The sequence below is a fragment of the Psammomys obesus genome, unplaced genomic scaffold (assembly GCF_907164565.1).
Source record: "Psammomys obesus unplaced genomic scaffold, mPsaObe1.curated_primary_1811, whole genome shotgun sequence".
Taxonomy (NCBI): Eukaryota; Metazoa; Chordata; class Mammalia; order Rodentia; family Muridae; genus Psammomys; species Psammomys obesus.
Genome location: NW_026589447.1, coordinates 5,355,092 through 5,369,367, shown reverse-complemented (window position 1 = coordinate 5,369,367; position 14,276 = coordinate 5,355,092). Strand labels below are relative to the sequence as shown.

The 14,276-nt window shown below is 37.7% G+C and overlaps 1 protein-coding gene across 5 annotated transcripts in view; it reads left to right on the top strand.

The window, feature by feature from the left end:
- The first annotated feature begins 2,107 nt into the window (after positions 1–2,107).
- Heph (hephaestin) overlaps positions 2,108–14,276 on the top strand; it is a 130,972-nt gene continuing 118,803 nt past the window's right edge. The window contains exons 1-5 of one of the 5 annotated variants that reach the window (XM_055605078.1): positions 2,260–2,321; positions 7,938–8,035; positions 8,314–8,513; positions 11,526–11,726; positions 13,718–13,962. In XM_055605078.1, coding sequence (XP_055461053.1) covers positions 11,551–11,726; positions 13,718–13,962 — 421 coding nt within the window. In that variant the 5' untranslated portion in view covers positions 2,260–2,321; positions 7,938–8,035; positions 8,314–8,513; positions 11,526–11,550. Of the gene's footprint in view, positions 2,322–3,082; positions 3,317–7,937; positions 8,036–8,313; positions 8,514–11,522; positions 11,727–13,717; positions 13,963–14,276 lie in introns of those variants that run through there. The other 4 variants (XM_055605077.1, XM_055605080.1, XM_055605079.1 and 1 more) reach the window with 4 other exon arrangements.

Below are 14,276 nucleotides of genomic sequence, written 5' to 3'. Positions count from 1 at the left end.
TTTCTGAAGGTACCCCAGGGACCAGGATTTTTAGCTCTGTTGGTCTCTTTTTGGAGCTCCTGTCCCTTCCAGGTCTTACTATCTCTTCCTTCTTTTATAGGATTTCCCACATACTGCCAAAAGTTTGGCTATGAGTTTCAGCGTCTGCTTCAATCCCTGGATCAGTAGAGTCTTCCAGAGCCTGTCTGTGGAAGGCTCCTGTCTTATTCCCTCTCTCCTCATTCTGATTTCTATTGTGTTTGTCCTTCTGAATGAGGTTTAGCATCTTCCCTTGGGTCTTCCTTGTTGCTTAGCTTCTTTGGGACTATAGATTTTAGTATATGTATCCTATATTATATGTCTAATAACCACTTATGCATGAGCATATACTATGTGTGTCTTTTTGCTTCTAGGTTTCCTCACTCAGGTTTCCTCACTTTTCTAGTTCCCACCATTTGCCTGCAAATTTCATGGTTTCCTTGTTTTTAATGGCTGAGTAATATTCTATTGTGTAAATGTACCACAATTTCTTTATCCATTCTTCAGTTGAGGGACATCTAGATTGCTTCCAGTTTCTGGCTATTAAGAATAAAGCTGCTATGAATATGGTTAAGCAAATGTCCAAGGAAACTTATATAAGAAAGCATTTAATTGAGGACTTGAGTATAGCTTCAAAGGATTAGTCCATGATCATCAAGAAAGCAAGGAAACAGGCATGGCAGTAGAGTAGTAGTTGAGAGCTTAATGTCCTGATCCAAAAGCAGTAAGGGGTGGGGTGGTTACTGGCATGAACTTTTAAAAATTCAAAGCCCACCCTCAGAGACATACATCCTCCAACAAGGCTACATGTCCTAATTCTTTCCCAAATATTCCACCAAGTGGTGAATAACATTTAAATATATAAACCTATGGGAAAAAATTCATTCAAATCACAACAATTTAAAATAAATTCATATCATTTATATTAATAACAAATTTATTATTTAGTCTCATGTACCCTAGGCTGGCATCCAACTCAATATGAAGTCCAAAAAGACCTTGAACTTTTGATCTTCCTTCTTCTGTGTCCTGATGATATTATAGACATACTCAACCATGCTAAGTTTTCTATGATGCTGGAGATTGGCCACAAGGCTTTGTGCACAGTTTTCAAATACTCTACCCACTATGTTACCTCATCAGCCCCAGTTTTATATCGTTAATAAATATTAAGGCAAACATCATTTCTGTCATTATCTGCCAGTCACCATATTCACGTATATAATTTTATTTCACTTCTCATAATATGTCTATAAAACACTTTCATAAAGGGCAAAACTTATATTTGGAAAGATTAAAATAGTTTTCCAAGTTTGCATTTTCTGGAAGTGGCAAAACTGATTTCAATCAACGACTCCAGATATAGATTCCATACTCCTTGGAACATATTTCAAATGTTAATGTTCTTAAAAAAAAGTTTCATAGCTCATAGCTCAAATCCTGTCTGTTGTTTTTATTTTATAATATTTTTACCGTTGGAATATATAGAGGTCTTATGAGCTGTAAGCATAGTTTGAAAAGTTATAGTCCATAGAAATTCTACAAAATACATATTAAGTAACTCTTTACATTAAAGCTTCCTAACCTGTGGTCTATAGACAGCTGCTTAAAAATATTTTACAAGTGACTAGCAAGAGAAAAGCACCGGAAACATGTAGTATCTGTGTGAGAGGTGTTCACCACTTGCATTCTCAGAAAGATTTGTGAATAAATATTATAAGCCTGTAAATCTTGTCTCATTTGCCTTCTGTAGTATTTACTGTGTTGACTCAAGAGCATCTATAATGACCTGCTTTTTGTTGTGTTTCATGAGTCAGAGCACAGGCCTTATCCTGTCCCCTCCCTTCCCTGTCATAAATGCCTTAGAGCCTGGACTTGGATCTCAGGTTAATGGGTTTGGTCTCCACCTTCCCCTTCTAGCTTCAAGGTCCACATGTGTGTCAGGCAGGTAATCTTAGGTGCTGCCAGGAACTAATCCAGCTGCTGTTGGGTACTGTGTGTTTCTGAGGTAGCTGAGGTAGGTGGCTCCTCCCTTCTTTTTACTGGTACTTCCACTTCCCTTGGCCTACGCTGCAATTTGCAGGGCAGAGCTCCTCAGTGGCTGACAATCCTTAAAACCTCTGGTTGTTTATGATTCAGACTTTGCCCTACCAGCTCAGTGGGACTTTCTGTCTAATGAGAGTCCTCTTTCACAGCCCCTACTCCAGCTGTTTCAGCTTCGGGAAAGAAAGTGTGGAAAGCCTGAGCAAAGAAGACAATCTGCTCTCGGTGAAGATCTCCTCATCACAACGGAAGGACACCAGGTAGTAGACTGTCATCTGTACCCTTCCTGTGTTTGAGGAGTCTGGTGGGTAGAAATAATCCTCCAAACAAGGCATAGGGTATTCAGCTGTATCTTAATGACTCACTCTTCACACATTATTTTCTTACATTTCTTTCTCAATTGCTCTTTTACTTAGAATACACCTTCATAGAATCCCAGTTTTGTGGCTTTTACAGAGACAAACGGGTTCTTATCTACATTAAGATCCTCATCATACAAATGGAAAGAGGCAAGTGGAGCAAAGCCCCAGACCAAATCCACCCAGCTAATTGTTGCCAAAGCCAGAAGAGCTAGGACATAGGCCCTATTTAATTCAGTGACTTTTCACAGCCATTTCTTTGCAGAACGGACTGGAATGCTGTTTGGTTAAAAAAAAAATTAAAAAAAAACTGAAAAAAAAAAACAAAACAAAAATAAAAACAAAAACCCCAGAGTAGAGTTTCATTTTAAGAGATATTTGTGGCATTATTATCTTCACTGTCGTTATCAGCATTTCTACCACAGAGTTATACTCTTTGTCCTCCGATTTTTTAGCTCAGGAAGTTGGAATCTGCCTCTGGGCGCTGGCCACCCTGAAGGTGCATTTTCATCCTAGCTCAGCAAAGCCAACTAGCAAGCTACAAAACAGGCCACCTCCTTGTAATTCCTCCGGAGATCCTCACCAGGATTTGGAAAACACCCGGATATTGTCAAAGAACCACGCCAGGTTTTGTACCAAACCGGCGGGAACAGGACATTCCAGTAGTTTAGTTTGTGGAAAAGAGGGCACCCAGCACTGTCTCCTCCCCCTTTCACTCACCCCAGTAATCCCCGCCAGACAGGAGCCCTAGATTTAATTCATGGGAAGAGCTTTGTTACCGTGTCTACTAAGTAAACAGGGCTGGCAGGCTCAGGCTGGGGTCTGCATTTCATCATTGATGGGCCGCTGACATGAATTTGGAAAGAAGAAAGAAAGGAAGGGTTTTCCTTAACAAGGTAAGCTTTCTCTTTTGAAACAATCTCACTTGCCTTCTTGTGCAGAATGCTTGTTGAGTTGGGTTTAGAAGACTCCAGAGCCACTGGGAGAGAAAGTAGGTGCACTGCAGAGTTAGGGGAAGTTTGCTTAGGTGCACAGGGAAGTAACAGGAGACAATAGAGTGCCTTCCTTTTGTTCCTCTAGCCAACATGGCCAGAATCACACAGGCTCATGTGTTTCTGGAACAGTCTTAGAGTCATAGAGAATAGTCCATTTTGCTGTCTAAACACCCTGTTCATCTTCTGTCTCCCAGGATGGGAAAAATTATTGAGATTATGGAACTGTAAATTCCAGGAATAAGAGATCATAAACACTTAAATACAACTATGCTAGGTTTCATATTTTTCAGACAAGGTAGAAGGCACAGAAAGATTCAATAAGTGCTAATTGATCACACTAAAATATGAATTATTTTAAGAATCATTTTAAGAAGATTTATTGTTTAATGACCAAAACCTTTATTAAACACAGATTCGAATTCTGGCCTTGCTGGCTGCATGATTCTTAACCAAACATTTTACCGGTTTGGTCTCAGTTTTCTAAGAATCTCACAAACACACACACACACACACACACACACACACACACACACACACACGATATTGTAGATATTTAAGCATTTTATTTATTCATTTTCTCATTACTGAGTCTCAGCTATATACTAAACAAAATATTTGTATGTTGCTTCAGATATTCATTATTTGTTTGAGTCTTGAAACAGTCCTGTGAAATAATCAGAATCCCCATTTCCAGGGTGAAAAACCAGAGGCTGAGAGAAGTGAAAATTATTTACTGAACTGACAATTCTTACGGCCAGAGATCGAATTTGAATGCGGGTTTTAAATGCCACTGTGTTTTTTATCAACAGAGTCACAAAAAGTTAAGAAAGCAAGGAGCCAAAGTGAGAGAGGATGGAAGCAGGGCCCACTTAAAATAGCTTAAAATTCCTAGTCATTTTAGTGATTTTCTGTCTAAGATGACCTCTTAAAGCCCAGTCTAGTTTACTAAGATAAGAATAAAAGAAAGAAAAAAAGCATTGTCACATTAAGGGAACAACTTGCAAATTCTCAGGAAAACCTTGGTGCAAATTGCCATGGCTCATAAAAATTAGCCCAGGGGACCATAGTTTGCCTAGAACATAACAGAAAGGAAAGTGAGGATTGACTTTATACTCGGGTTGAAACAAGAATTTGTTGAACATTAACTGAATTATACTGAATTCCAAGGAGCCCGGAGAGCCCCCTTAGCTTTTCCTTACTCTGAATGGCTCTTACTTTTTACTTCTTAACAAGATTTCTCTTTGCTTTCACCTAGCACTCCTACTTACATTACTCATGTCATTTCTTGTTTTCTTTTCTCTACCCAGTCTGGATTTTTTCTATATTCCCAGCAGCAAGAAACATTTCATAGTCCTGATGAAAAATTTATACAGCGATTTCATGTCTTTCATCTCATTTGGTATTCATGAGAAACTATTGAGAATCCCAAGATATAGATTTTCGCTATTTAAGCAATGAGGAGATTGGCCTGAAATTTTCATTCTTCGTTGGGTCTTCGTAAGGTTTAGGGTATCAAGGTGAATGTGGCTTCATAGAATGAATTTGGTAATGTTCCTTCTGTTTTTATTTTGCGGAATAGTTTGAAGAGTATTGGTGTTAGCTCTTCTTTGAAGGTATGGCATAATTCTGTGCTGAAACCATCTGGCCCTGGGCTTTGTTTGGATGGGAGACTTTTGATGACAGCTTCTATTTCCTTAGGGGATATAGGATTGTTTAGTTTATTTACCTGGTCTTAATTCAGCTTTGGTAAGTGGAATCTATCAAGAAAATTGTCCATTTCATTTAGATTTTCAAATTTTGTGGCATATAGGCTTTTGAAGTAAGACCTAATGATTATTTGGTTTTCCTCAGTATCTGTTGTTATGTACCCCTTTTCATTTGTAACTTTGTTGACTTGGATAGTGTCTCTCTGCCTTTTATTTAGTTTGGCTAAGGGTTTGTTATCTTGTTGATTTTCTCAAAGAACCAGCTCATGTCCTTAGTCATCATAGAAATACAAATCAAAATTACCCTGAGATTTCACCTTATACCCACCAGAACAGCTAAGATCAAAAACTCAAGTGACAACAGATGGTGGAGAGGATGTGGAGAAAGGGGAACCCTCCTCCATTGCTGGTGGGAATGTAAACTTGTACAACCACTTTGGAAATCAATCTGGCACTTTCTCAGAAAATTGGGAATGGCACTACCTCAAGATCCAGCTATACCACTCCTGGGCATATATCTGAAAGATGCTCAACCATACAACAAGGACCTTTGCTCTACCATGTTTGTAGCAGCTTTATTCATAATAGTCAGAATCTGGAAAAAAAAAAAACCTAGATGTCCTTCAGTGGTGGAATGGATACAGAAATTGTGGTATATTTACACAATAGAATACTATCCAGCAATTAAAAACAAGGAAATCATGAAATTTTCAGGCAAATTGTGAGAACTAGAAAAGATCATCCTGAGTGAGGTATCCCAGAAGCAGAAAGACATACATGGTATATATTTACTTATAAGTGGATATTAGACATATAATATAGGATAAACACTAAAATCTGTACACCTAAAGAAGCTAAGCAAGAAGGAGGACCCTGGGTAAGATGATTAGTCCTCACTCAGAAAGGCAAAGGAGACAGACATCAGAAGAGGGAGAAAACAGACAACAGGACAGGAGTCTACCACAGAGGGCCGTTGAAAGACTTTACCCAGCAAGGTATTCAAGGAGATGCTGAGAATCATAGCCAAACTTTAGGCAGAGTACAGGGAATCTGTACTCTGAAAGAAGGGAGAAATAGGAAGACCTGGAGGGGACAGGAGCTCCACAAGGAGACCAACAGATAAAAAATTTCTGGGCACAGGGATCTTTTCTGAGATTGATACTCCAACCAAGGACCATGCATGGAGATAACCTGGAACCCCTGAACAGATGTAACCTATTGCAGCTCAGTCTCCAAGTGGGTTTCCTATTAATGGGAACAGAGAACTGTCTCTGACATGAACTCAGTGGCTGACTCTTTGATCAAATCTCCCCCTGAGATGGGGACAGCCTTGCCATGCCACAGAGGGAGACAATTCAGCCAGTTCTGTTGAGAGCTGATAGGCTAGGGTAAGATGAAAGGGGAGGAGGACCTCCCCTATAAGTGGACTGGGGAAGGGCAGGGGAGGAGAAGAGGGAGGGAGGGAGGGCAGGATTGGCAGAGGATGAGGGACAGGGCCACAGCTGCGATACAAAGTGAATAAATTGTAATAAATAAAAAAAACACTGTGAAAGAAAAAAGAAATGAGGAGCTGAGCTATTTGTGGAAGTACACACCTGTAATCTCAGCACTCTGGGAGGCAGAGGCAGGCCGATCTCTGGTAGTTTGAGGCCAGTCTGGTTTACAAAGTGAGTCTAGGACAGCCAAGGTTACACAGAGAAACTCTGTCTTTTAAACAAACAAACAAACAAACAAACAAAGAAATGAGGAGCTGAGATACAGGAAGCTACATAATTTGCTCAGTGTCATGTAAAATGAATAAACAGTGAGTGCAGAAGTGGATGCTCCCTCTTTTTTTTTTTTATTGGTGCTTGGATACTTTCCACATTTATCATGAAATGTCCAAGTGATTCTAAGGGAAGTTTATGGGCTCTTCCTCTCTGCCCTTAAAGTGTATGATAAAAACCAGTGTAAATAACATTAATGACAAAATCAGCCTCAAGGCAGAAAGATAGGAAGTCAGTAATTTAAAGGAAGAAAAACTAGTATTTAAAAGATGCTTAAGTTCCAGATTCTATACACATTTATTTCATTTAAATACAAAACAGTACTCACAACTAAGTTTATCTGAATCTAAGTTCTGGTTTCTTTAACACAAATGGGTACCCTCTCTCTCTCTCTCTCTCTCTCTCTCTCTCTCTCTCGCTCTCTCTTTCTCTCATGCATGCGAGCATGCACACACACACACACACACACACACACACAGAGAGAGAGAGAGAGAGAGAGAGAGAGAGAGAGAGGCAGACAGACAGATAAAGTTAACCTGGAACTTAACCATATAGCCCAGATTGACTTTGAAGTTCTTGATTTTCCTATCTCACCTTTCACCTCCATGAGTACTAGGGTTATAGGTATGTGTCATCATAACTGGCCCAAGGTCTAGCTCACATTAAACCAGGTTTCTTCCAAGAATAGAATGTCAGCCTGAAATGTGTGCATTTTATGCCAGTGTAAAAGTGCTTCTGTACTTTAAATGTGTTACTGGATATCAGAACATTAGAATGTATACATGTCTGACATTATCCATAAAATGATAATATTTGTGCTAGGAGCACTTTCTTTGCTTGTACTACAACTTGGATTCGATTCCCAGAATTAGAAAGAAAGAAGAAAACAATAACGATAGAGACAGACACACAAACAAACTTAAAGAGATAAAGCTTTTTGATAGTGGTTGGCTTTATGTTGAAATCTAGTTCATCAAAATTAATAATAATAGCCACTGGTAGTTTTTATAACTAACTTGTGTACATACACACTTATTTTGCTTTATACAGGTATACATTGCTGTTCATTTAATCTTCACAACAACTCTATGAGGCAGCAAATAGTATTAAAGATGAAGACTCTGGTGGATCCAGGTTTCATTTAAGAGGTGTGAGTCCAATACCTCTCCCTGCATGTAAAACATGGAAACCAATCCATATCTTACATTACTATGAGAAATAAGGTTGCAGATATGAAAAGCACATTATGAAGTAAAATTGCTAGATTCTGTGTCTTCGAGACTTTCAGAACATTAACCACCATTTCACACTTTGAATGCTTGTTAATTCTACGCTAATGGTCTTTACTAGGTCTCTTCATATATTTTCAAGATTATCATGTGAGATGCAGTCATAGAACTCTTACCTGGATCTGTTTTCCCTCTAGGTAAATAAGCTGAAAGCACAGCTGCCTTGCTGGTACATCTTTGAGAAGGAAGTCTGAACAAAGTCCAGTGTACACTCAGAAGTCAATTGAACAAAGGCCTCTCCTTCCAGGCTGAGGGTCTTAAGGAATGTCTAACTGTGTTTCCATGCATAGTATTGTATGTAGGTACATGTGACTGTACCCCTGTTTCATGAGTAAATGTGAGTATTGGCATCATGTGAGAAAAAAATGAGTCTTTTGAGAACTTTCGAAATACCATATTTTTCATAGTTATGCATGTGTGTGTTCCATTAGATTATAAAATTTCTGTAGCTTTGACAATGTCGGTACTGTATGGTTCAGCTCTGTATGCTTCGTTGCTTTATAGATGAGAAACTGGGGCTTATTAAGATAAAGACACTAGACTGAAATCACTATTCAGACTAGTGCTAGAAGCTAGACTAGAGCTAACAGGTGGGAATACACATGCCTATTCCTCTTTCTTTCACTTCAGCAGTAGCTGCTATGGCTTGCCTACCATACTGTCTGTACCACATCTGATAATAGATACACAGACACCTGTATTACTTGACATCCACTGTCAAGGATTTTATAGTCTAATATGGCAAATGAAGGCAATTTCGTAGGAGACAACAAGGTACATTAGCAAACTGTAGCTAGGAGAAAGAAGGAAAAGCAAGAAAGCAAGCCAATAGGAGCTATCTCCAGTGTTCTAAACACTGCTATTACTAGGAGGGAACTTTTAGGCAAATGTTCTGATTTATTCCTCCAAGGCTGATACTAAACTCATTTTACATATGAGAAAATAAGTTCGTAGCTGTTAAATAATAACCAGGTTATATAACCAATCTGTGGGACAGCCAGTATTCTGCAAGAAGTCCCCCCCCCCCCACACACACCTCAAACAGGACTGTCTTTATATGTAGGACTTTCTGCCAGACATAATTTGGAGACTTATAATTAATACATGATAGGTGTGTGTGGAAAAAATATAAGAGCTCATTTTTTTTAAAAGCCTTTAAGTTTGATTTTAGTCAGAGTAAGTATCTGGGCCTACCTAAATACTTACAACCTTAAATACTAGGGTAAATATCTGTGTCCTTCTTATCCACATGTGAATCTGTGCATCTCTTAATTTTTTGTAGTACTAGGGCTTGGGTTAATTAATTCACTAATTAATTCTTTTTAAAGAGTTTCTTTTCTGCATGTAGCCCAGGCTACATGTAAGTCTCCTGCCTCAATTCTACTTCAACCTCCTGAGTGCTGAAATTAGTCATACACCACCATACCCAGTAGAGACAGAATTTCTAGTTTAGAGTAATAGTCCCTATTATTTATGCTTTGAGTTGAATATTTAATGAAATAGTTTGTTTAATGCACTGAACATGATGTTTTTTCTTTAGTCATATCTCACTGAAACGTAGTTATTATCATTATTATGATTGTCTCCTTGTATAATTATCTCTGTGTCTAAAGAAAACATAGCCACATACAAGTGCATATTTTAGAATGCATGCAGTTTTTCTATATATAGCCATGGCTGTGAGTAAATGCATGGTTTTAATGTGTTTACATGTGAGTGTGCAAGTATGTTTTTTTGTGCCTGCATCTTAGGTGCTGGAGTCATATTTCCTGGAATCAAATCCCAACTCTAACTTTTGTAAACTAAGATGGCCTTGGGCAGATTACTTTATCTATCTGTTCTCCAATTTCTTCACTATACCATGGAGAATAAAGACATCTCTTTTATAGGGTGGTCGTAAATCTTCAAGATTTCAATTTGTGTGAGATGGTTAAAATGAATACACCATACACACAATGAATACCCACTTATTACTATTGTTGTTATTTTAAAGGAAACTGTATCTCTATGTTGACCATATGGCTGTATGTGGGTGTAAATAGGCACATCTGTGCTTTTAAGTAAATTTTAAGAGAACTTATCTGTGCAAGTGTCAATGTATGTTTATGTCTCTGGGTTTGGTTGCTATGTATGTTATGACTTAGTGTCTCTCTCTTAGTGTCTCAAGAATTTTCAAGAATTCCAAACTTCTTGCTAAAGCATTTAAATAAGAGGCTAGAAGGTTGAGAATAGCAGTGCATCAGGATGGAACCTGTGAAATGAGTTTATATGCAACATTGGGAACCAGTTGAGAATCTAAGATGTTCAAAGTATTTCCGTCACATGCTTTCCTTTCGCTTTGTTCTATCTTTTTAAAGCCAACAATAAAACATATGCAAATGTCTGTAAATCCTCTATTGCTTATCATAGTTTCAGAAACTGAACATATCCATATAAATAGAATACAGATAAAGAAATAGAACATAACCACTTCCCTTCCCAGTCACTGATCTTTGCCTCAAGGGTAAACATGGTTTTCATTTAATTTTTTAGTGTTAGGGATGGAACCCAGGAACTAATGTCCAGTGTGCAAGTAGTATGTAACTGAGCTGTTTTTTTTCACTTCTTTCCTAACTTTGAGTAGAACAGATTTGTTTTCTGTAATTTGCCCTTTACCTGAATGAAATCATACATTATGTATGCTTTTGTGTTTTGTTTCTCTCTTTAGAGTTACATTTACCATATCTGCCCATAGTGTTGTGCATAGTTTTAGCTTGTTCATTATTACTGCCATTCTGAATTCCATTGTGTAAATAAAATACAATTTACTCAATCATTTTAATACTGATTAGCATTTTGCAAGTTTTCATTTTGAGTCTATGAATATTCCAGTAAATGTCTTTTGATGATTTCTCACGTGTTTCTAAATACAATTTATTGATTCTGGGAAGTAGCAGCTATGAGTCATTTTTGCTTAAGGGAAAATGGGCAAATGAAGAATGGCTGACTTGGTTAAGGTACCAAGCCAGTCAGTGTAGTCTAATCATGATTTTGATGAATGTTTCCTGGTTTGAGGGTCAGAGTACATTCTCCCTTCCATACTGCTGAAATAACAGAATTCAGGTGTCTGTTCTGAAGGAGGCAGTGCATGATTAGTATTATAGGTGAAATTTTAACTTTGTTCTCTAACAGCCTATGATAAAGGCTACTGGGTATTTGCTGCACTGAAAGAAAGCTAGTGAGGTAAACAAACAAACCTGAGTTGGTTGGGTTTGGGTTTTACAGCCATTTCATCTGTTTCTTGTCTCTCTGGTTTTCCAGATGCATGCAAATTTTCTTTTTATCTTTTTTTCCCCTTTCATATCAGCAGATTCCATTCCCAGTTTCTCAAAGTAATGTGGGCCATGAAGCCAGGTTATCTTCTCTGGGCTTTACTGTTTATGAACTCCTTGTGGCCTTTACCAACTGATGGGGCCATTCGAAACTACTATCTGGGCATCCAGGATGTGCAGTGGAACTATGCTCCCAAAGGAAGAAATGTCATCACAAACCAGACTCTGAACAATGACATGTAGGTTTAATCTCATGTATTATTAGAGGTAGAGATAAAAGAGGACATTCTTGAGGTTGAAAGGGTAGTCTTTTGAGGGTCCTTTCTCGGGTTACCATAGCAGCCAGCTTCCAATCTCTTTGTACCACACATCTAACAATAGGTTTCCTGGAAACAAATTTTGACTCAGGACCCAACATTTCATCCCAAGTTTGATTTTCAACAATGAAGTACCTTAGATTTTTAGAGTCATAAATATAAGTCTATATTTCTTTGCATCTAAGATGGAATTTATAATGCTAATCTAACAAAAATTGTTTTGTTTACTTTCTAAAAAATGAAAGTTATGCTGCATTTGTAAGACATGTATAGTGGAATTGTGCTCTTGTATTCCAGTGTAACTACCTTAATTCTAGATATGTGAAAAAAATCTTATAAGCAAGGAAATGACAGTAACAGATCACTCTTAGACAAGAACCCTAGGGAGATACTATAATAGATCTCTACAAATATGTCATACAGTTATTGAAAAATCTCTAGGAAGTATGAATATCATTAACATTGTGGTATTAATATAGAACCAGGACTTTTTACATGATAAACATGAGATCTACCATGGAGCAACATGTAAAAATTGGCTGTCTTCATTTCATAGATGAGAACACAGACTCATGAAAGTCAAATGACGCATCCAAATACTATAGCTAGTAAATAGAGGAACTGAGGTTTGAATATCTGTAATGTGGATGTATATACTTGATTCTGTTTTTACCATTGTACCCCTCACAAGATTGTTTTCCTTTCTTCTTTTTTTTTATTTTGTTGATCATCTGTCCCTTTCCCTTCTCTCCCTCTCTCCCTCCCACTCTCCTTCCCTCCTCTCTTTTTCTTTCTTTCTTTCTGAGAGAAGGTCTTCCTTACACTTTGGCATGGGCTGTTTAAGAACTCTGTATGTAACTCTTGCCATGTTTGAACTCATGGCAATCCTCCTGCTTCAACCTCCCAAACAATGGGAAAGTTTAACCTTTCTGGATCTTAGAAATTTGTTGATGCTTCATCAGAAATTGAAGAAAATGAATGAATGTATTGAAGCATTTATTGCAATGGTGGTTCCCTTTATTTCTCCAAAGCCCAAAGTTTTCCATCTTAAAATAATGATTGCTCTATTTTTCTCTTTCTGTTTTCATAGTGCTGACATCAATCTTAGGACTTTTTATATTGTAGGCAAGTATTCCACCACTGAGATGTATGGCTAGCATAAGCTTTCTTTTGACACAAACTCATCATCCAGCTTTGGAGTCAGAATGCTTGTATTAAAATTGCTCTTAAAAGAATAGCAACTAAATAATTTCGAGTAATAACCTTGAAATTTGGTAATTTTTCAGGTACTGTCCTAAACATTCTTAAAGTTTCATTTTACTTTTTCTTTCTCATGGTTCTTAGAATCAAATCCAAGGTACACATTAAGACCTATAATATAAAATTCCTTTTGTCACCATAACAAATTTCTAGTCAGATTCTGCAATTACCTTAATTTGGAAGGTGGTGAAATTATGTACGAAGAAGTCATTTCGAAGACAGCGAAATTTTATATAGAAGTTAAACAGCTTGTCCATTGCTTCAAAATTTTAAAGTGGTGCAGCTGATATTTAATCCAAGTGTCCTGGCTCCAAAGCCTGTGGTTATAACCACTATGATCTTCTGTTCTCTATATATAAAATCACAATGCTAAAGGTTATGTGAGTGAAGAGTTGGTCATTTAAAAAGTGTTATTGTACAGCTTGTTATCTCTCTGCTATTATACATTTGTTTGTACCATGTATGAGTGTTACTTTGGATGTTAAAAGTTGATCATATTTCAGCAATTTCATATGCCTCAACTTTCTATTTCACGTTATATTTTCAGAAGTGCAATCTAATTCCTTTTCCTTTTGTCAGCATTCCCTGGGAAAGAAACTTCTAGTTGTTTGAAGATGGTAGAAAAGTTGTAATTGTGTCTTATTTTTTCTCAGAGTGGCTTCCAGCTTCCTAAAGTCTGGCAAAAACAGGATAGGGAGTACTTACAAGAAGACCGTCTATAAGGAATACAGTGATGACACGTATACTGATGAAGTAGCAAAGCCCACATGGTTGGGCTTCCTAGGACCACTGATACAGGCTGAGGTGGGGGATGTCATCCTTATCCACCTGAAGAATTTTGCCAGCCGTCCTTATACCATTCACCCTCATGGAGTCTTCTATGAGAAGGACTCAGAAGGTAAACCAGCTTACTTTTTCTTTCCTCTATTTCTACACAGTATTACTTTTCTTTTGCTGTCATCTGAGAAAGAGGAGCTTGAAATGAGAATTACCCCTCTCTTTATTTTTCTTGGTCTTTTGAACAGGATCTTGGTTTGTGTTTGGGATGGTTTGGAACTCATGATTCTCTTTCCTAGGACTCCAAGTGCTTGAATGCTATCATGCCCAGTCCAAAATAGCTCTTTTTCTTTTCTTTATTTTTCTTTTCTTGTTTTCTTTTATTCTCCCTTCCTTCCTTCCTTCCTTCCTTCCTTCCTTCCTTCCTTCCTTCCT